The 24,381-nt window shown below is 41.0% G+C and overlaps 1 protein-coding gene across 2 annotated transcripts in view; it reads right to left on the bottom strand.

Annotated features, from left to right (window-relative positions):
- LOC149447878 (leucine-rich repeat and fibronectin type III domain-containing protein 1-like protein) overlaps window positions 1-24,381 on the bottom strand; it is a 789,142-nt gene that overhangs the window by 126,195 nt on the left and 638,566 nt on the right. For both annotated transcript variants that reach the window (XM_089652000.1, XM_089652001.1), the window contains one exon: window positions 274-1,667. In XM_089652000.1, coding sequence (XP_089508126.1) covers window positions 274-1,652 — 1,379 coding nt within the window. In that variant the 5' untranslated portion in view covers window positions 1,653-1,667. The remainder of the gene's footprint in view (window positions 1-273; window positions 1,668-24,381) is intronic.

Here is a 24,381-nt window from a genome sequence, read left to right on the forward strand (position 1 = left end):
CTTAAGTAAGGGATCACAGTTTCCATCCATGTTCAACAGTATGCTTTTTTTCTTTAAATCAAATCATACAGCATATGCAGAAAAGGAGAAGTTACTGGAAAAAAAATCCCCTTTCCTGTCCACTTGTTTTTATTAATTAGACAGTTTGTTCTGACTAACAAGTCTCTAACTCTAACCCTTAAAATAATGCTGGAGTCATTAACACTTCTGCCTGCAGTGCTTCAAAGTTATTTTCTAACCATTTGGATTTCGCTCTTAGCTGAGCAGAATTACCTGTAAATGAGGATGTCATCTAATGAGCTGTTGTACTGAATCTGGTACATCCTTATTCCTGGGATGTGACTCTGGGGAGGCCATTGGATGAGTGCCGAGGATGAGGTCAACTCTGCAACCACAACCTTCCTATCATGCAGAGTTTTAGTTTCATTGGATGGAATGCTAGACTTGGCAGGCGTCAGGATATCAGAAAGCCCTGACTCGATTTCCTTCTCATAGCTGGTGCTGTTTGCAAGGTTGGGGAATTGGTTGACTACTAGCTCCACATTTGCAGTTGATTCCCCTGCGGCATTGGATGCAATGCAGGTAAAATTTCCACGATCTGTGAACCTGGTGGTGAAAATATCCAAAGTCCCATTGTCATATGACATAGTCCTAGTGGTATTAGAGACCAGTTTCCCATCAGGAGAAATCCATCTTACGTAAGGATCAGGGTCACCTACTGCTTTGCATTTTAATGAGACACTTTTACCTTCCATGATCTCTAGCTTGGAAGTTCGATGAGTTATCATAGGAGGTTCACAAACAAATTCCTCCTCCTTTATTGACCAGAAATATTTACCCATCAGCTCTGGGGGTGAGGCGCATGTTTCCAGGTCATCCTCTCTAGTAAGCCGCCGAAGCCACATCAGTTCACAGTTACAATGAAGAGGATTCCCACCAAAGCTGAGCACCAATGATGTTAAGGGAGATCCTTTCGATTTGGCATAAACCGGAATCCTAGAAAATAATGGGTCCGGTGGAATCTTTTTTAGTTTGTTAGAGGTCATATCCAATCTGGCCAGTTTATGGAGATTGGAGAAGATTCCCTCTGGAACATATTCAATTAGATTATGATCAAGACCAACTGTATTAACACTGGAGAGCCTCCCAATAGTCTCCCATGGAATGTCAATAAGATTGTTGTAGGACAAGTCCAGATCTTCTACGGTGTCGATAAAGTCATCAAATGATCCTGGAGCTATGTAATGGATCTGGTTGTTACTCAAGATCAAATGTCGGAGGTTGATTAAACCTTTAAAATGTTCTTCACTGACAAAGGTTAACCTGTTGCTGTCCAAATGCAAGGCATGGAGCCCTTTTAGGTCAAAGAATGCATAAGGCATGACCTGACTAATGGTGTTTCGGGAGAGTGTTAAGTGAATGAGGTCCGTCATGTTGGCAAAATCTTTCCTTCTAAGAGTGGTTATGAAATTGTCCATGAGTCGAAGCTCTGCTGTCCTCCTGTCTATGGTAGGGGGCACAAATAGAAGGCCGGTCTTGGTACAGAGAATAGTGAAGGATGGAGAGACATTCTGGCAGGAACATCTCTTAGGGCACATCATGGCCTTTGCAGATGTGCTTATTATCAGCAAACAAATAGCCAGCCTTTCCATGGTCAGGTTTAGAACCTGCAAAAAAGCACAAAAGTTTGTTTAGCACAATAGTTTAGCATATTCATACATCAAAACATAACTATATACAGAATCCTTGTATGACATTCCATACTGTCATCTCACCATCTACACGTCTTTCATAACTTTTCTACCCAAGAGAAATAATTGACAATTTTCCAGGTCCTAGGAAATTACTAAAAATACATCTACATCTCACAGTACATTGGCACGATCAGTTAGCAGTGAATGTAGTGTGCCTATAGTATTCATACACTTTTACAAGGTACACCTAAATATGACAAGGATGTATCGCCATAGGACCACATTGCAGACTCATATACCCACCCCCAGGTATTCTGTGTTCCATATTTAGGTCTCTGTATGCATAGTAGCACTCGGTACAGTGTCCTGCCTCATTTTTCAGCCTGTCATAGACTTGTGAGTAGTCACTCTGCATACAGAGAGGATATCACTTGCTCCTCCATAACTGGAAGAAATGGGGGATCTTCTTACAAAAGAAACTGGTAATCGCCCTGGATGGGAGAAGGCACAGGATTAGATTGGCTAGAGGAATCAAGGAAGGCACAAGCATGCTGCAAAAATACCAGTTTGACACATCCACTTGTGACACCCAATAGAATCAATCTTTTTTTGACAGCCTTAAAGGGAGCTATTGTCTATAACAGGAGGAACTTGCCTTTGTATTACAGATAGGTGAGAAGAGCTGGCAACTTGCAGATCCATATCAAAGTCTGCATTGAAGACTTTGATATGGATGTGTGAGTTGCCAGCTCTTCTCACCTATCTGTAATCTGTTCAGGTGTTTGGAGGGCACTTGGAGCCAGAGACCGACTATTCAGATTCCTCATGTGCCTATCCTGGGATTCCTAAGTGAGCGCAGCATCTGTTTTTCACTTCGTCTTTGTATTGTTGTGTACAGTTTAAAGTATATATATATGTACATAGTAGTGGCCATGTTTGCCATTTTAGTAGTGCTTCACAATAAATGTGTCTTAGTTACTAATGGAATTCTCCGGTTCTATGCCTGCACTGCAAGGGTTAATTTACCCAATTCTCCATGCTGTTAGACAAGTCTCCGTAGTATTATCTCCTCCATGCTCCAGCGGTCTAAGGTGCTGACATCATCGAGACCATTGCAGGGTCCATAGCCTGGCACTAGACGTGATGATGCTGAGGGACAGTCCTTTGCTGGAGTATGGGGGAGTGCCTCCTACCAGGAAAGCAAAGTATCAGATAAGTAAAAGTGCTTCTCCTCTCCCCTGAACAGAACAAACAGCCCCACTACAATGGATAATTTTTAAGTTCACTGAAGCTGGGCTTTAAGTGATTGAGATCTTCCTATAGTTGTTAATTAGGAAGACTAAGGCTAGGTTCACACCTATGCAGGTTGCATTTGAGCGGTTTCTGCATTGCGTTTTGCATTAAATTTTGCACTTGCTTTTTTTTTTTTCAATTTTTCTTGTTGCTAGACAGATTTAAAAAGCAAAACACATCAAAAACGTGGCAAAAACGCATCAAAACCGCGGCAAAAATGCAATGCATGCTTTTCTGCAGCATTTCCATTGACGTCTATATTAACAAAAATGCAACTTTTTGCGTTCAAAAAAAGTCCCTGACCCTTTCCAAAAAATGCACTGGTGTGAACATGCCCATAGGAAATCATGGTAAATAGACTGTACTGCGTTTCTGCAAAACACTGCAGAAAACGCTAAGGTGTGAACCTGGGGTAAGGGGGAGATTTACTAAAACTGGAGCACACAGAAGCTGATTGGCTATTATGCACAGCTGCACCAGCTTCTAATTTCAGCTGATTCAATAAGCTTTGACAAGAATACCTGGATGCTGATTGGTTTCTCTGCAGAGATGCACTATATTTTGCACGCTCCAGTTTTAGTAAATCTCCCCCCACGTGACTGTAGTAAAATATGACAGGATAAGAAATCTAAAAATTTGATAAATGAATTACAATTCTGAAAACATAAAGCCAATAAAGAAAAAAATTTGAAAATATAAGAGATATACAAATTTAATAAATAAATAAAATGCAATAAGGATAAATATCGCACAGCAAGCAAGTAAGAATGTAATTGTTTAACAGTATTGTATTGTAATTAGTACCATAAAAACACTGAAAAAAGCACTCCCTAAAAAAAAATAAATACTGTAGTTGCTTGTAAGGCTCCATGTACACGGGACATTTGGAAAACACTTCTGAACGATGGAAACTGACTGCTGGAAAACGTAGGTTATAAAACATCTGTTTAGCCGCATTTGCATACAGAGTTTATGAGCGTTTGCGTTTAGAAGCGTTTTTTAAAGATAACCTCAGGAGACCTTCCAAAATGCCCAGAATGCACTGAAAAACAGTAAAAAATTAACTATTTCAGACATTTTGAGTGAAATAGAGAGAGCAGTATTTGTTGAGATTAGCTGTCTTTTTTGTGGTGTTTGGATGTGTTCCAGCTGATTTCTGTGCAGAAATTATTGCAGCAGTGTCTAACATATTTTCTTTCTTACAAAACCTTAAAATATGCTGTATCAGGTCCATTTGAATACTGGGAAAACACTTTGCATGCATTTTTCATGATGAAAAAAGGCTCTGGACAGCATCTGGAAATGGAAGAGTTAAAAAAAATTTCCAAACACAAACGCTTGTAAACGTGGTTAGCCGTGTTTACAAGCATTTGGCGTTTGAAACACTGATAAAATCTACTCCTGAACGCAAGTTTGGTGCGTTCAAAAAAACAACTGTAAAATCAACTGCCTGTGAATGACTGTAAACGACATGGTGTACATGGACACATAGGAAAACATTAGGTGAGTTCAGGGGCTGCTGAAAAAAAATGCAGAAAAGTTCCTAAACAAGAGTTTATCAGCTGCAGTGTACATGAGCCTACGTATGCCATGCATGATACTGCTTTAAAATGAAAGCATATAAAAAAAATACGTGTAAAGCACCAACACTAACCACTGGATGGCAGTATTCCCTCATCACAATCATAAACCTTTGCCATCATCCAGAGAAACGCACTTTTGGGATAACCTGTCCCCAGGGATAAGTCTGTTGTCACCTTCCTCTTCGCCCTTAGTTGATGGTTTGGTATGCCTCTCATTACATGTACAATAAATGGGCATGAACACTTGGCTGAAGTGCATGTGCAAGGAACTCTCCAGAATGGTTCAGTTTGGTCAGAACTTTTGGCTTCCATCTCAGGTCAGGTCTAGGACTATCCCAAGTCACACATACATCAACAGGATTGTACGCAAGAGGTCAGATTAATATCAGTAATATTGCCATACTGATGCAAAATCAGAACTATGCTGACACAACCAAGACCTGAAACAGACTTGCGGAGACAGAATGGAGTCCATATTCACACAACCAGAAAAAGAAACCAGTTCACACACAAAGCTAGGTTCTAGTTGTGCAGATTTAGGATGTAAATTTACAGTATTCCATACCACCAAAGAAACTGTAAAAACAGAACAGCAACAATAAATACCTGGCTTTTATAGAAAATATATTACACTGGCAGGCAGCAGCAACATGTGCAGACAGCTGATTGTGGCCTAGGAAGGCAGAGCTGTTGGCAACAGTCTATGCTGGCTAAAGAGAATACCATCCCCAATTCAACCAATTCAAGAAGGACAGGCACTGCCTAAGTTGAAATTGGCTCATCTTCCAATATAGTACATGCTTATCAATTCATATGGCCACACCATTGTCCAATGCAGTACATGCTTGTCAATTCATATTCATACAGCCACACAATTGTCCAATGTAGTACATGCTTATCAATTCATATGTCATACAGCCACACCATTGTCCAATGTAGTACATGCTTATCAATTCATATGTCATACAGCCACACCATTGTCCATGTAGTACATGCTTATCAATTCATATGTCATACAGCCACACCATTGTCCATGTAGTACATGCTTATCAATTCATATGTCATACAGCCAGACCATTGTCCAATGTAGTACATGCTTATCAATTCATATGTCATACAGCCACACCATTGTCCAATGTAGTACATGCTTATCAATTCATATGTCATACAGCCACACCATTGTCCATGTAGTACATGCTTATCAATTCATATGTCATACAGCCACACCATTGTCCAATGTAGTACATGCTTATCAATTCATATGTCATACAGCCACACCATTGTCCAATGTAGTACATGCTTATCAATTCATATGTCATACAGCCACACCATTGTCAACTGGTAGATCCACTACTAGACAGGTCACATCCCACACAGCACATCACTGCAACACTGTTACTGTAGTGGTGAACCACCAACACCCATTGACTGACGGAATAGCTGCCCTAGTCATATGTTCCTAATGCTTTCTTTCATGTTCAGCACATATGTACTCTACATTTATTATGTAGACTGTCATGACAACAGCCTTGCTTTTGCTGTCTCTTAGGGTTGACAGCAACATACATGGCTTTTTTTCTTTTCTTTTTTTTTTTTTACAAGTAATGAGACCACACAGCAATTTGTAGTTGTAGACTGGCTAAAGCATGATATGTAAGGAAAACCCTGACTGCTACCATACAATGTCTCCCTGCAGAGCAACATGCTCCATCTCCCCCAATTGTATGAAAGACACCTATATGTATTTACTACCCCCCAGCCATCCACCCGAATTCTGAAACTACAGCCTGAGAGGGCTGCACACATGCCAAAGCTGTGATGCTTTGCTACGTGGTTACAGTGTTTTAACTCGGGTTGCTGAATTTGGCAGATGGCACAGCCTGTCAAACTCGCCCATTGAGATCAAAGGGGCAGTACTACAACCACGAGACAAGTGCTTAAAACTTACAGTTGCGTCGCAGTCCCATAATGTCAAATTGCAGTTCAGCAATTAATAGAAAAAAAAAAAGATAAAAAAAATAATGAAACAGAAATCAAGGGACAGCAGTAGTACTTCCGGAACACCTGTCAACCATTGCTATACCACCCTTTGAAAAGCAATCCATTGCAGATCACTTTCAGAGAGCAGAAAGCTTACTGCCTGTCTGATAGAACCCTTCAAGAGACTCCTTGAAGGCAGTTGCCTTCTCTACCAAAAATATTCACCCTTTTCTTGTCAAACTGCTTTCCAGTGCTTAAACAACAATGGCAAAAGAAAATACATTTTATCACAGCCTGGTTCAAGATGCTGATGGTGCCGCAGTGGCAGCATCAGTGGGATCAATCAAATCCATGAAATTCTATTTTTATATTACACCATAAGAAATGTGTGTTGAAACCCAGCAAGCACGTTTGTGTTTTTCTAGGACAAAATGTAACCGTAAACAAGGACAGTAGTACAAAAACACACATCCTAGATATATTTCAATGCTGTGAATTGGGTGGCAGAGGTGACACAGGCAAACTCAGGGCAGAGCAGATTGTAAGAGTCTTTTATACCGCTCTACTCACCATGCCTGGGGGCTGCATGGTAAGAGCTGCTGAATGGTTAATGGCACAACATCAAAGAACACAATCTGGCTCCAGACCAATGCTTGAGGATCTGGACATAAAGACATTTTAAGCACATAACAAACACTGAATGTGTCTTTGCTCTCCCTGTAAAATCCAATGCACAGTGTATGTATTGTGAAGAGATAAGCAGTGCTTGCTTTCCCTGTAAATTTGGAATGGCATTTTGAATTTGTATTTTTTTTGGGCTCTTACATCAGCTTTCTGCTTTTCACATTGAAAGCATACTGGTGGAGATCTACTCAAACTATTGCACACAGAACCTGGTGCAGCTGTGCATGGCAGCTAATCAGCTTCTAAAAACTTCAGCTTTTTCAATGAAGCTTTAACAATAAAACTTGGAAGCTGAATGGTTTCTGGTTGCACCAGATTTGGAACCATGTAGTTTTAGTAAATAAACCCCAAAGTCTTTATTGAACAAATGCACATACAGTATTGTAAAAAGTCAACATTGAAAACTTAAGCCAGCCAAAGTCGGTTCGAATCTCGGCTAGTTCAGCAGGAACCGGCTGAAATTCAAACCATCTATGGGCAGGCTGAATGTTCTCAACTTGATCGATCAACTTGGGTACAACATGATTTTACATGCGATTATCACTAGCGGCCCCCAAGAAGTGGCACTAGCTAAGAGAGTTGACACCTTCACAAATCATTTAGATGTCTTCCTCAGGAAGCAGAATATATAGGGCTATGCCTAATAAACGGGCTAGCTTAATGCAATGCATGCTAACACAATTTGATCCATTGCAAGTGTGTAAATAGACCCTTATGAAAATCTAGGTAGAGGAAAGTGAAATTGTTTCTTGAATTAACTAGATTCAATGTATCATTTTGTGGAGATTAAAAAGAGAAGTGCTACTCAGTTCTTGGCTGTGAACACCCCACCCCTTGAGAATGTCCATTCCTCTTCAAGATAACATATTCTGGTTTTGTACATATTGTCTCATTGTCAAGGATCAAAATACAATTAAAAACTTCAATTTTTTTAGAGAAGTAAATTTGAAATATTGCATATTATTTTGTATTCTTCATCTTATCAAATAGATGAAGCTCTCTTACTCGTATTTTCATCTATATCTTTGCCCAAATGCAATTTGTCCTTGATTTGCCAGAACAGTACTGCTTTTTTGTTCAGTTATCCTACCACAGCTGTGTCCCAGGAATAAGCTCTGCGATTTGCATATGAATGAGCCATGGCTAGCCATTGAAGGACGGTTGTTATGGAGGACTGGGGAGTCTAGTACTCCATAGTAGTCTGTACTAAAATTATTTAAAAAAAATTATATGTAGATAGTTTAAAAAATTGTGCAGGGTAAAGTTTCAGTACCACAAGCGGTAACCCCGAACTACATTCGGGAATACCATGTGGCACTGCTCTGGGATCTCTTCTGAACCTACGTTGTCCTGCGCTCCCGCAATGTCCCCCCTGCAGCGTCCCCTGTAATGTCCTCCAGCGGATGCCAGCATCTGTCTTCAGGGCTCCGTCCCCTGCAACGTCAGGACGTACGGAGACGGAACGGTGGGAAATTTGAAAATGACAAAAAGTGACATTCACTAAAACAAAGTATTACATTACTGTATCAAACTATATCACATACATTTTGTCCCTAGTGCTTTGTCCTGTGCCCTGCCTGCATTTTTACTGTTCTTTCTGCCTGGAAATTAAGTAATGTCCATGGCGTTCAAAAAGCGTCCCTTTAGGTCAAAATCGGTTTTAGACCAGCAAGAGAACAGTGATAGTAAATTAGAACTACTTGCAGAATTGAGTGATGATTCGTGGGGAAATTCATCATCAGACACTGAAAATGATTTTGCAACTTTGCTCAGTGATGTGCGAACTTGGCGCTATATTTTAAATTTCAGTGTTTTTGGTTTGATTATAGTATTGAATTAAATTTATTATTATATTATTTTTTATGATTATTAAATTATGATTTCGTGTTTCAAATTTTAACATACCCGGGATGTTTACTAGACTCTTGTTGGGACAGATTTCAGTGAGCTATTCCTAAAAATTACAGGCCTACAATAAAAAAAAAAAACATATTCCATGCAAAAAAATGTACCACTTTGAGCATAGAAATATGGACATAATCAGACCGCTATGGAGGTTAAAAACAACTAAAATAGAACTGGCCAAAACTGATTAGTTTCTCTTAAAGTGTATGTCACCCCAACATTTCATATTCCTGATATGTGTTTTTTGTACCATGCACTTGTGTTAAAAAGTATCCTGTTCACTTAGTATGTTTTCCTTTGTGTGAAATACCTGGAGATCTTGCCAGTCCCCCTGCTTTCCTATTGCAAACTGACCACGCAAGGATATGGAATCACATTCATCCCAGCGTGGTCAGTTTTCTTCTTTGCATTCTACTTGGGAGCTCAGCCTGCATGGAGACACATGTACTCCCCTGCACAGCTCTTCTCAGTGTATTTCTGCATTTTATATGTGCCTGTGCTCCGATTAAGTTGCTGCTGCCATGCCCGTTAGCTACAAAAGAGGGGTGAAGACTCCTTGTGACAGAGAGTACAGGTCATGTGATCACTTATGAAAAAAAATATAAAACACTTATAAACAAATGTTTTGCCTTACATTACTATTTTAAAGCAAATGGGTTATTTTACAAGGCAACGGTTCACATATATTATAAAGTATTACAGTAATACACTGTAGTAAACTGTGACATGGCTTTCTTTTGGTGGGATTGTCTTGCAAAAATTGTTTTCTATTATGCAATCCATAGACAAAAAGTTTAACAAAAAAAGCACCCCTTTCCTACTTTGTTCAGTGTTACCATAGTTAAATAGTATACTGTACATTTTATTATATAACTTGTCCTGTTTACGATTAAACTAAAAATATGATTCTGGTATAGACATTGCCCATTTATTTATAAATAAAATAATTTTTTTTTTAATTTTGCATTTTATTTAAATGCATAAAAGAACAAAAAAAAAACAAGTAATAATAAAAAAGTTTTGATACTAATGGTTGGAAACAAAAAAATTAGTACAAAAAAAAAAAAAAGGGAAGAAGGAGTGAATTTGGGTTGATTAAGGTGAAAATAAGTGTTAAAAAGGGATAAATTGGAACGAATTTTATTTATGATTTGTTTTTCTTTTATTTGTCAGGTTGATCAAAGCTCATCTTTGATCAGCAGATGAATGAAACAGAGCACAAAGTAACTTTGTTTTGTTACTTTGTATCTTGATCCTGTAGTCTGAGCAGTATAAATATTTGGGGATGGGGGGGGGGGGGATTACTAAACCTGGTGCACACAGAATTTGGTCCAGCTGTGCATAGTAACCAATCAGCTTCTGGGTTTTATTGCCAAAGTTTGGTTCACATCTGTGCGGGTGGTGCCGCTGCGGATCCGCATGAAAATCCATGCAGCCGCACCACCGGCACAGAGAAATGCGGACCCGCGGGCGGGTGCCATTATTTCTAATGGCACGCCGCCCGCACTGGAAAACGCAACCGCACTGGGAACCGAGGTTTTTTCCAAAGAAGTGCAGGGACTTCTTCCCTGCATGTCACGGGCATGGGAGTCCATGCAAATGAATGGGCTCTCGAGCCCATGCAAAACGCGGCCCGCACGGCCACATAGATGTGAATCGGGGGTAAGTGAACAAGCTGAAGTTAGAAGCTGATTGGTTACTATGCACAGCTGGATCAGATTCTGTGTACACCAGTTTTAGTAAATCTCCCCTTTGTCAGAAAGGCATTTTAACAGCTGCTATATTTACAAAGCATGTCTCATTTTGACACTTACCTGCTCCTCCTCCTGCTTAAATAGCCTAGGTGATCCCAGCGGAGGTTCTCCTCCCCCCTCCTTCCCCGCAGTCTTCTGGTACACGTCACAAGTCCCAGAAGACTGCAGGACCATTCACAAAGCACGGAGCAGCTTGCACATGCGCAGTGGGCACCTGGCTGTGAAGCCGCAAGCTGTCACAGTTGGGTGGCCACAGTTGAGATGTTGGTGCCAGGCACAAAAGGCAGATGAAAAGAACAGCTCAGATGAGAACATTGCTGGATCCTGATACAGGTGAGTGTCTGTCTATTAAAAGTCAGCTGCTGACTTTTAATAAATAAACATATGACTGGAGCTCCTCTTTAACATTTTGGTCTTGGGATAGACGATGTTCCTACTAAGGTGTCCTTTATGAAACAGAGATCGGTGCCGATCCTGAGGATCGTTGCTGATCTCCGATCATTATTGGTTTAGGAAATAGAGATGATCAGTGGAGAACATGTTCTCCGCTGATCATCTCAGCACACAGACTGCCAGCGTATGAAGGAGCGATGTCAGCCCTTCACTGGCGATCTGTGTATTCCTTCCAGATTCTCCACCCCAGAGGAGGAAAATCGGGAGAACTGCAAATGAAGCAGAGGTAATTTACAGCTGCTTAGCAAACGGTGTTTGACTGATCTCTTACTGCAATCTCGCAAGATTATAGCAAAAGCAGCCGTTTTCCAGCGTTCAGAGCGTTTGTTGATCGCTTCTCCCTTCATTCAGATTAGTGATCTACATGGCTTCATAAAAAGGCATTCAGAGGAGAACTCTTTCCTCTGAGAATGCCAGAGAACTGAGCTGCGGTCATTTACCGCAGCATGATAAAAGGACACCTAATGTTAAAATTCACTTAGTTGGTTGACTCGCTACCATTGCTGGAAGCCTGTTCTCAGCATAATACTTATGGTTACCCTTTATCTATCCTTCTGCTATTTTTTTTAATCTTTACCATTACTTCCTCAACACTTGTACCAATCTTTTATAAACTTGTTATAATCTTTTTTTTTGGTTAAATATAGTGGTGTAGCAAAATGAAAAAGAATGATTTTGTTGCCCTTTATAAATAGGCCTCTATAAGAAAAAAAAATTGGATTTTTTAAGTGAACACAATGCACACGTCAGGTTTAACAAGCACACAAGCTCAAGCTGCGCTCATTCTGCACGCAGGGCTCTGTCATTACACATCCATCACTCTGCTGTCTCGGCGATTAACTCAGGACCTCTAACTGTGTTATTACCCTCACCCCGGGAAGCAGAGGAGCTCAAATTAAGGGCCATTTTGCAGAGATTTGTTATGGTGCGATGCAAAATATATACAGTGCTTGTCTGTGTGTCTCTTTTTGATATTATATATAAATAATCAAATCAATGGAGAGGGTCAGATTTGGGATGAAAAATACAAAATCTCCATCAAGTCCACCTGTCACTTATGTATGAAATCTTAATGGTTTCTGGCTGATGGATTTTGTTAAATACATGTCGATGGGGATTTGTGCAGCCACTTGCTCTAAGTGTCTGTCCGTAAGATCTAACAATTGTTTCATGCCGGAGGCTCAGACTTGTCTCAAATGCTGTACAACCTACTGTGATATTATTCATTCTGTTCCTGACATTTCTGCCGGCACAAAATAGCACAGTGGTCATTTTGTGAACACACCGCACTTTATCAGCCATAGTCACCATTAAGGTGACCTGTCTCCTAAACACAACAATTGGATACCAATATTTCACAAGGATTACCAGGTACATTTTACTGTGAAGTGGGAACAGGGCATATATGACTTTTTAATTATGGCACATTTATACAATTGGATTATGGGGTTTGTGCAGTTTAAAAGTGTATGTCAGAGGTGTAGGTCTCATGCTCAGCCACTGGCTTCTTGTATCTCGTGGGAAGCTCTGTAGCAAGTTCCTGGCTCTGATCTCTCTTTGGAATCTCACTCTTGGTACAATATCTTCTTCCCACCTGTCTTGTATCACAGCTCTCAGTGTACATGGCTGAGGATGCAGGGGGGCTCCTACTGGCACAAGACAAGGTGATTGTAGAGAATAAAGACCAAAGCGAACCTTACATTTATAAACCATAGTCATATACTTTATAAATATACATTATGCTTAGCTTGCTTTGGGATTCTGATGCAAATTGAATGCTGTGCGAATGAATGAAAGGAAAAAAAAAAGCCAAAAGGAGAGCCCTGTCACCTGGCCTACCAGTCACCTGAAGGGCCATTCGTCCAATCACAGAATTCTATCTGTTGCTTTAAATTGAAACATGGCTAGACATGTGCAGCTTGTTTTGTTCCAAATTGAAATTTGGCCAAAATTTTCATTATTCAGAGATTCGGATGTATCTGAATTTCCAAATTACAATGGTAACGGACTTAAAAGAATCCAAAACAACAAAATGAAATTTAGTCCAAAATTCAAATCAAATTCAAACGCAATAAAAAAAACTAAATCGAATTCAAAAACAAATTTGAAGCACAAACATATTGCTGAATATTACAGATTTACGTCAAAGATTATTTGTATTCATGTTAGAATATAGCAGTCTTATGAAATTTAAATCTCGAAAATAGAATAAAATAGAATAGGAACAGAATAGAAGAGAAAAAAATAAAAGCGATTTGAATAGAATAGCATAAAATAGAATATAGCCGTCTTCCAAAATTCTAATTTTGAAAAGAACAGAAGAGTAAAACAGAATAGAATAGAAAATTATGCAATAGAACAGAATAGAATGGAATAGAATAGAATAAAAGAATATAGCCATCTCCTGAAATTCGAATTTCAAACAGAATAGAAAAGAATAGAGTAAAACAGAACAGAATAGAATGGAATATAATATATATAATTATATTATATAATATAAACTTACAGAATAAAATAGAATAGAAAAAATAAAGGAATAGAATAGAAAATACAAGAATAGAATAGATCGAGATCGGGCTCAGGTAAGTGGGGGGGGGGGGGGGGGGGCTGCTACACACAGAAGGTTTTTTACCTTCATACATTGAATGCACGAAGCCTTTAAAACCACTTTACTTGTTTGGGAAGGAAGAGTTTAGGCTACGGGGTCTATTTGTAAAGAATGCCATGTGAAGGCCTCAAGAATTGGCACAACCATCACAAATAATCAGCTCATTGTGCTGAATATGTTTATTTCCTATGAACGGCCGCTCTAGTAGCCTTAATGCAGTATTTTCCTGGTTGAGGTGTTTCAGAAACATTCTCATCGTCGTCAGGCTGGTTTTGACCTTGTAAAAGCTCTTGTAAAAGCAGAGCTCATTCTGGGAGAAATAGAAGTAGCACAAGGAGCCAGCCAGTGGTTCTGCCATGCTCACTTGTTAGAAAAGTGACATGCTGATAGTAGGGGAGAGCAGACTGACAGGGAGAAGAGCTCATCAGTCTGCTACTTCTCCTTCACTGTCCAGTCACAGACTGGGGAAGGGATGAGATCTGTAAGTGTGACTCAACAGCAGCAGAGCAAAATCAGGTCTTCTGTCCTGCCAGGGCTGTGTAAATCCCAGGAATGGATGGACAGAAATGCATACACTTTGGCAGGAAAAGCGTTCCCATATATGCATTACATCTGCGCATTTAGCAGGTTGCTGGATACTCGATTTTAAATGACTTATGTGTGAACAGACACAGCATGTAACTAGACATGGTGAATCATGACTGTGTTGCTGAAGCATTTATTTCTCTGCATTCAAATTGTTATGCCTACATGAATTTGCCACAAAGAGATATTCTTTTTTTTAATTTTACTTATTCATAGAACACTGACAATCTTTCTGCAACACTCTGTGGAGGGCACTAAATAATTCACATCAGTACCCATCTCCAAAGAAGCACCCATTCTAATATCCTTACCCCAATCATCCTCACACACTGAGACCCGTGCTTGGGTGAAAGCCAATTAGGCTGCCAGTATGTCTTTGGATTGCTGGAGGAAAACTGAAGTATTCATAAGAGAACGATCATTACATTTACTGCTATAGCTTGTGCTCCGTGCTCTAAGAACCCGCAGACATTCCTTGGCATGTAACACAGACTCCTTGTAGGATCTGAATGGTCATTTGCAGTTTATTGTAATAGCTCATCCTAGAATTTTACACACAGACCTGACATTTCTTCTAAAAATGGTATGCGAGGGTAATTACAGGCAGTATATGACAATAACCATACAAAGAATGTAGTAGGGTCTAATGCAGGGGTCTCCAAACCTCCTAAACAAAGGGACAGTTTACTGTCCTTCAGGCATCAGGGGGGTCATTGGGAGTAGATATTGTACTGGCGTCTGTGAGAGTAAATAGCGCATCTTTGGCATTAGGGGGAGGAATAGTGCACCAATGTTGGTGTCAGTGGGAGAAATAGTACCCCATTGTGGGTGTCAGTGGGGGGAATAGTACCCCATTGTGGGTGTCAGTGGGGGGAATAGTGCCCCATCTTTGGTGTCAGTGGGAGAAATACTGCCCCGTTGTTGATGTTAGTAACAGGAATTATGCCCCTTTGTTGGTGTCAGTGAGAGAAATAGTACCCCATTGTTGGTGTCAGTGGGGGGAATAGTACCCCATTGTTGGTGTCAGTGGGGGGAATAGTACCCCATTGTTGGTGTCAGTGGGGGGAATAGTACCCCATTGTTGGTGTCAGGGGGAGAAATAGTGCCCCATTTTTGGTGTCAGTGGGAAAAATACTGCCCCATTGTTGTTAGTAACAGGAATTATGCCCCTTTGGTTGGTGTCAGTGGGAGGAATAGTGTATTGCATTAGTGGCAGGAAAAGTGCCTTAGGCGCTGGATAAAAGTAAGCAAAGAGCCACATCTGGCCCCCGGGCCACACTTTGGAGACCACTAGTCTAATGCATTAACTTACCTGTACAGGAAAAGGCACGACTTGCATAGAACTTCAGCTACTTTTATGCCTAGAGCCGTGGTCTCCAAACTGCAACCCTTTACATGCTATTTTTCCAGCTCTTGGGGCACTATTCCTCCTACTGACACAAACAATGATGCACCATACGTTCCTCTGACAAAAGTGGGGCATAACTCCTCCCGCTGACAACAATGATGGTACTCTATTTCTTCCACTGGTATAAACGTGAAACACTTTTCCTTACACTGACACCAACAGTGGGGTACTATTCCTCTCACTGGTATAAATGAGGGAACATTATTATTCTTCACCAGAGAACCCGAGAGTGAAGCTGGTGGAACCAGTGGCTTATCATAGAGATGTACGAGGACTGGAACTTCCCCGATCATCTCTATGGTCTAGGAAACTGGAAGCAACAAGGAAAGTGTTTAGGTATGACCTCGTACTATATAGTTTTGGTAAATCCAGGGCTTCTTTTCAATGGGAACGCAGGGGAAAGCAGTTCTGGCACCTCCAGCACTGAATGTATGTGATAGCAAGGGGTGCTCGGGTGTGTTGAAAGGTCTACTGATGCTGTCTGCTGGGGGATATATTGTTAATGGAGGGGATCTATTTTGCATGGTGGTCTATTGCTGCTGGGAGGTCTGTTGTTGCTGATGGGGGATCTATTGTTGCTGGGGGGGGCAATTGTTGCTGGCTGCTATAGAGTCTATTGATGCTGACTGTTGGGAGATCTGTTGTTGCTGCTGGGGGTCTTCTGTTGCTAGGATTGTATTTTGTTGCAGAGGGGCATTGTTGCTATGGGAAATCTATTGTTGCTGTGGGGGGTCTATAGCTGGATGCGGGGAATCCATTTTACTGCTTTTATGGTTATCATTAACAAATTCCATATAAATTACTTAGCAACACAAAATAATACTCCGTTCTGTCTATTCTAATGCCTCGTACACACTATAAGAAAATCGTACGAACATTTTCGCACGAGGACCAATCGTCCGATAATCGGATCGTTAGTACACAGCTTTTGAGAGCCAATCACGACAATTTGTACGACAATATCCGAAGGGAGAAGAGTAAAAATTTTTCTTGGACGATACCAGATCGTACGATTTTCATTTAATCAGTACAGTAGTCATCTGAAAATACAATACAAATACAATACATGACATCACTTTCAAAATTCTTTTCTTTCATAGGAGAATTTTAGTATCTTTAGTAACCTCTTCACTTTCAATGTGAGACTAGCAGATGAAAAAAAATGGCCGATCGTTCGTCCAATATTCTTATCGTGTGTACAGGGCATTAAAGGAGCCGTACTGGGAGGTGGGTAGGGGGTGGAACCAAGGGGCGGTGCTCGGAGGTGGGTGGGGATGGGGCGGAGACAAGAATTGACTCAGAAAGGGGACTACCTGCACCTAATCTCTAAGAAATGGTATAATATAAGATCAGCCTAACTCTTTGCATACAGGGACAGGGGACATATTCCTGCCAGGATAAAAGAGAGCACTAAAATCAGCTGAAACATTTACTAGATACAGATTTTTATCTGTTGCTGTATGCACATCATTTAGGCCCCAAAAATACCTCTACCTACTCGTCCGTTGAGGCTAGACTCCTAAATGAGTACTGTTGGGACGGCAGATTGCAAGCGCCACAGGACAGGGCCAGGGATGGATGGTTCTATTTGCTCTTTAAAGAGCTGTTGGATAGGTCAGGACTATAAATGGATAAAATGAAATACAGAAGAACACAGGCCAGCAGGTTTTGTCAGTTTATCCATCACACTCCAGGCTGTCCTCGCTAGTCTTCCTGCTCATTCACAGAGCACTAATGCAGTGTAACCTTGCTAATTGGATAATTAATTATTCTTGGAGAATCTAGGAAGACATACTAAATTAACACCAATTAATAGTAGTTGCTTTACTACAGATCTGTGGTCTGAACGCAGCGGTTATTCACCGTGCTTAATTCATGTAGAAATCTAGACAGTTGATGTCTATTGAGAGATGTGAAATAAACAACCCCTTGTCTGCAAGTTAAATCAGAAATCTAATAGAAATATAGTTCAGCTGTCCTAGCTGGACAGAGATGTATTCAACAACAATTGGCGACAGTGTACAGTTTTGCTTTTGGAAGGTTTCCAAACACTGACGAGTTTTTGTTTAATTCAGCATAAAATACGTTGTCGCTGTTCTGGGCAGTGTTGCATAACTGATACAGAATGTGGAAGCAGTGGTCTCTCTGCAGAGTTTCAACACACCTCCCTGCAGGGTCAAAGCTAGAGATCCACAATCACATGGAACAGAAGCTTTGCAAAATGCAGAGTTATAGGCAGTGGCGTCCCTAGGTGGGTGCGCGCCGCACCAGGTGACACCGGACCAGGGGGGTGGACTGACCATTTGAGCACTCGGGCACTGACCGCGGGCCCGGGGTCAGTAGGGGGCCCCATGAAATGCCAAGGTACCTTTTTTATAGGCTTTTTTGAGTGTGGACAAGGACACAGGAGCCCCATGATCCCCTATTGCCTGGGGGCCCCATGAGTTGTCAGTCCGCCCCTGCACCGGACCTTCTCCACGAAAAGGAAAGTTTTAAAGCAAGCTGACGATCCCTGCAAGATGGATTGGATCTGTGGATTTAGCATAATGGATCTGAGTCTGATCCATTATGCTCCCCAATCCACAGATCTGATCCATCTTGCGGGGATTGTCGGCTTGCAACCTACACGGGGTTAACTGATCTAGGTAAGGCTGTGCAAAATCCAGGACTTGTCTGTAACCAGGAAATGTGGCCACGATAGCAGGAACCTCCTCCATCTGACATCACTTCTTGAGCATGTGCAGACCGGACCGGTGTTGACAGATCAGTTAACCCCGTATAGGTTGCAAGCCGACGATCCCCGCAAGATGGATCGGATCTGCGGATTGGGGAGGATAGTGGATCGGACTCCGATCCATTATGCTCAGTCTGCATATCTGATCCATCCTGCGTGGATCGTCGGAGGGGTGACACCAAGTGTTACCACACCGAGTGACACCAACCCTAGGGACACCCCTGCTTATAGGTCTGACTCAGTGGAGGGCCTGTCATACCACTGCAGAGGGACCACTGCTTCCACACTCTCTCATCTATTGAACTCTCTGAAACCTTGCTCAAAACAATATCTGTAGTGAGATCTTTGCTTTAACAGGAGTAGCAAGACTTTCTCTGCACCAGACAAAAGTTTCTACTGCTTTTCAAAGAAAACTAAGACTCTGCACACGTTTCAATGCACCTTGAATATACAGTACTTAGTGGATTTTACCTGGACATTAAATTGAGCTTTAAAAAAATCTGCAGTGGAAAGGATGGGTATATGAAGCTTCATGCTCTGAAAGTGCACTTATCATTTAAAAAATTTAATTGAAGTTTGGGGTTATGTTGGGGATAAGTGTATTTCATTTACTATGACCTTTTCAGATTTATCAAGTCCTATGTAATAATTTGTGAACCAAATATAACCATGGTAATACCCAAATTGCTGGATGTTAGATTTTTACTAATATCTAAATTGCACCTTAAAGTGTTACTAAACCCACAACAGTAAAATCAGTCTGTATATGCAGTAAAGCATGCTTGTTATACTCACTGTGGAACCTAAGGGGTCAATCCTCTGCACTGTGTAAAAAGGCTGTTTGATCCTGTCTTCTCTGATCCTCCCCTTCTTTCACTGTCCCAATTTCATCTCCTAATAGAACACAGCCTCTGGGACACTCTGCACATGCTCAGTTTAGTATTGCTAGAGAGTTTTTTTTCTATTTCTTTGGAAGGGTGCATGTGATCAGCACTGTCCAGACAGGGGGTCAGGGATTATGGAATCTCATAGGGCAGTCAAAGGAGAATGAAATCTCCTCCTACAAGCTTTAACCAGTGCTCAGCTGGACACTGATAGAAGTAACAAGACTGCTCTAACTGCTGATGAGAAAAGGTATTTAGCAGTTTATATTTAATAAAATGAAATTGCATTTCCATGTTCTGAGTACTGTGGGAGACCAGATATAGTGAATGCAAGATCCTGGGTTTAGTGACACTTTTAGATACACAGGCTGGTAACCCCTTGTTACAGAGGACTGCACTAAGAATCCCCAGGCTGGTGTTATGTGATGTCATATGTTGTGCTAGTGAGGTGAAGCTGTAGAAAATATACCATTTCCCATTAGGGCTCACAATCACTGTAGCATTAGGGGCATACTGGGTATCTCTGCCAAACTACAGCTTCCTCCACTCTGGAACCAGAGTTTTGCAAATTTACCCCAAGCATCAGACAGGACCAACGTTGGTGTTAAACGAGGACTGATTTTAATAACAAACAGCACAGTATTTATACACAAAAACCTTCTCCCTAGACAGGTATGGCACACATTACAAGTCCCAGGAGAAAATTACATTATATAAACAATTAAACACAAGAAAACAATATATTCCTTCCTGGCACCTAACAGTCTGGACTCTGGGGGTGATTAAACAAAGTGAGATCTTATAACCTAAACCTAATTACTGCAAATAATAGGAAACCAGTGACAGAAAGTAAAGTTTCTTAACCCCACATGCTGGAATGCACCCCCTGCACATAGTTCCACTATGCACAGTATGCCAAGGGGTCCCAGAAACAGTCCCTCCAGCCCTAGTTGCATGGAAAGGATACCTGGGATCATTCATTGCAAGCCAGGTACCCAGGAAAGTGATATTATCCTTTCCATGCAACTAGGTTCCTTGTCCTGGGTCCATAGTCGGCAGGAAGCAGGCTGGCCCCCCAGGCCCCTCCTGGAGTCCAAGTCATGGTGGTTTTCATGACATGTGCAATTCTATTTATTCAGACTTTTACATTGTATAACAGCCCAGAGAACTGAAGCAGCATGCATTAAAAGTGGATTCCCGTCATTTTTGTGTTTATTAAAAGTCAGCAGGTACAAAAACTGTAGCTGCTGACTTTTAATAAACACACACTCACTTGTCCCAGGGTCCCGCAATGTGCTCACATGCGTCGTCCCTTCTCTTCCCAGCGCCGGCATCTCAACTGTGGGCACCAGACTTTGACAGCTTGCAGCTTCACAGCCAGGTGCCCACTCCGCATGCGCGAGTCGTGCTGTGCATCCTGATTGTCCGGCAGGCTTCTGTGACCTGTGAATTGTCCCAAAAGACTGCGTGAGGAAGGAGGGGGCAAAACTTCCGGCTCACTTCGCTGGGGAAAACTGAGCTGGAAGTGGGATTGGGTACCTGTCAAAACCAGGTATCCGCTCCCGCAAAAAAAGTTGCAAATATGGCAGGGGAGGAGGCAACCAAGCGGAGCCTCCACTTTTGGGTGAAACTCCGCTTTAAAAATACTTTTCAGGAGCATGCTGCACTACCAACATGCTGTGAAATATGTGAAAATATAATGGTTATATTTTCATAATATTCAAATGTTACAATAATCTGCTCTTATAAATAAAATTATATTTCAAAATGTTATGTGTAAGCATCACTCCAAAACTCATCATCCGTAGAAAGCTCATTAAACAGGTGATCATGAAATATGCGAAAATCCTACAAAAGTAAACAGTCCCAAAATGTGCAAAATTCAACTCCTTTGCTGTGATTAGATGTACTCCAAAAGAAGAATGTAAAATTCTGTCTGCTTTCTGTGCCTGGGAAGCTGAGGTGTTGCATACAGCGATTGTTTATTGCTCGTTACATGAAAAACATAACAGAAATAGTATTCACAGAAAATCCTCTGCTCGTGGACATAAATGGATGTCTGTAGCTGAATGTGGGTATATGCTGTTACCTGCTATACCTGCACAGAGTGTAAAGACATATTCCCTAAGCTCAGAAAAAACATGCACTAACAAGAGCACCAGACCAAATGAAAAAAAAGAGTCAAAGTTAATTTATTGTTTTTCACACAAAAAAATAAAAAAACAACTAATGCAGTTCGAGATCCAGAAAAATATGCCCCTTCATCAGGACTTTACTTAAAATAAGGAGCTTGAATTAACCCAAAATAGGGCTTTCCTGTGTGAATCTATATAGGGAAGCTAATTGCTGAATTGGGAGAGTTGCTAGCCAGCAGCATTTGTGTATGCAATCCAGATAAGAGCTGTTTTTTTTGTGTAAACCAATACATTAATTTGAACTCTTATTTATTCTGGCATTCTGTCTATTGGTTCCTTTTTTCTAGTAACCTGCTGAGTACCCACAGGAGGGAATTTCTGTTTGTTGTGAGCAGCGTAAACAGAGCCAGTGAGCTCTCCGGATGTTTTTTGTCTTCTCAGTCTTTTGTATGATCCCACATCAATGTCTGAGCATCTCTTGGATGCTTTATTTCATTGCCTTCACATCTATGGTCAAATGTACACAGCACCTGGGTTTCCCGAGTAGGAAAAAAAGCCAGAGTTTCACATTGTATTCCCATGTGCATGAGCAACTTAGAGAAGAACTCCGGTATAGGCAAAAAAATTAAAAAAAAAATCACCCAATCGTGCATCCCCACACACAAAACAGTTAAACACATTTTGAAAATCCTTACCATTTAGGATAAAAATCTAATTGAATTTTCATGACCTCATCTCAGTAATTCAAAAAGATAATCATATCTGCTCTGTCAAGGAGGAGGTGTAACAGCAGGGATTGCATCATATCCTCTCCTCTCTCTCTGCAGGAAAAGGAAATTACAGTTCCCATCAACCACAGGGAAATGTAGTGAATGTGGGTGGGTACACTAGGCCTGTACATGTTGAATGTGTCTCAGGGTCTTGGTCCGCCCAGCACTGCAAGTGGGACTGAATTACATCACTGCTTCCTGGAGAAAGAACTACAGAAGGGATGTGCCAAGATCAGTGGCTGGAGGAATAGGGGGCATAGCATCCACTGGTCTAACAAACAGGAAACCAATGTGAATTACCGCTTTGATTTGAAAATGAATAGGTTATTTCAGAGCAACTACTGAGTGAACCAGAAGATGGATGACATATTCAGTGATAGTAGGAAATCAGCAACAAGGACATGTCAAGCACAGTGGCTAAATGGTTAGCACTTCCATCTGGCAGTACTAGGGTTGTTGGTTCAAATCCCAACAATGGCACCACCTGCCTGGAGTTTGCATGTTCTCCCTGTGCGGGTTTCCTCCAGGTACTCCGGTTTTCTTCCACACTCCAAAGACATGCTGTTTGGTTAATTGGATCCTGTCTAAATTGGCCCTAGTGTATGAATGTAAGTTAGGGACCTTAGATTGTACGCCCATTGAGGGCTGCGTAAATTGACAGCGCTATACAAGTACCTGAAATAAATAAATGTTTTTGCTCAGAGTTCTGCTTTAAAAAATAAATTTTGCAATACTGATAGTCAAAAGCAACTTATCAAAAAAAAAGACATCCTTTTTTCTAGGATCAGCATTTTGGCAGGAAAAAACGATCCTTGTAAACATGTTCAGGTATGTCAAGAATTTAGGTATTAATTCATTCCATTGGCCATAATAATAATTTATTCTGGCAACCTAAATGAACACTCAAGTGCTAAACGTGCCTAGTGTTAACGGGTGTTTAGACGCATGTAAGAGTTTTTTCTGTCAAAACGCCTCTGCTCCTGGACATGTTGGCAGTAAATTCTTCTAAACGCCTATGTGTGCATGGAAACATGGGCTAACATGTAGGGGTGTTTAGAGGCAGAAAAAAAAAATGCCAGATGCCCCTAGGAGCATGAGGCCTAGAGCTATCTGCTGCCTGGCTAATATACCTTCTCAGTGTCCTTTGGGATCCTTGATCTGAGTCAGAACTCCTTTTCTGCTTACTAACGATCCTTTTACATTTGCCTCTTCACAGGTTATCTTCAATATTCAGGTGATTTTATTACTAATATGGGAACTGTAACCATTTGTGGCCATCATCCAGTATATTGCCCATAATGGTGACATTTTAAAATACACTGAGAAAGAAGTAGCCAGCAGTAGCATTATGGAGTAATGTGCTGTTGTAATACATCAAAGTAGGCTGCTGTTTACAAAATGCGAGACGCTACAACAAGGAGAGAAAGGGCAGTCTGGGTGGGACAGGGCGACAAATTAATATCCAGAGCACATTTATTAATTACTCGACAGCGGAATATCTGTCTGTTCGTATCATAGCAGAGACATAAACCTCGGCAGACAGGAATTGTTGGGAAATGGAGGAATGCAGTGGATTAGCAATTAGAGGGAAATTAATTGCTAGTGCATCTAATAAACTAAAGCATAATAAATAAAAATGCTTTAAAAAGTGACTAATATCTCCCTGCGGGGCAGAGGTAATTAGGATTAGCCCGTTTCTCATATGGGAATGTAATATTGATCTGTGCTGATTAATAAGCAAGGCTGGCAAATGCATAAATACTTTGTGCAGTTTAGTTATAGTTAGATGAGGGCACATTGAAAATTGCTCATTAGAATATTATGTTTCTGCCTGTCTAAAATGTTTTTACTGCACTTTTGTTCCCTTAGGAGACTACCAATTTATCTATCAAAGGAGAGATCAAAGGGGGT

This window comes from Staurois parvus, unplaced genomic scaffold, assembly GCF_062004578.1.
Source record: "Staurois parvus isolate SC_StPar_1 unplaced genomic scaffold, SC_StPar_1.0 ptg000668l, whole genome shotgun sequence".
In the NCBI taxonomy this organism is placed as follows: Eukaryota; Metazoa; Chordata; class Amphibia; order Anura; family Ranidae; genus Staurois; species Staurois parvus.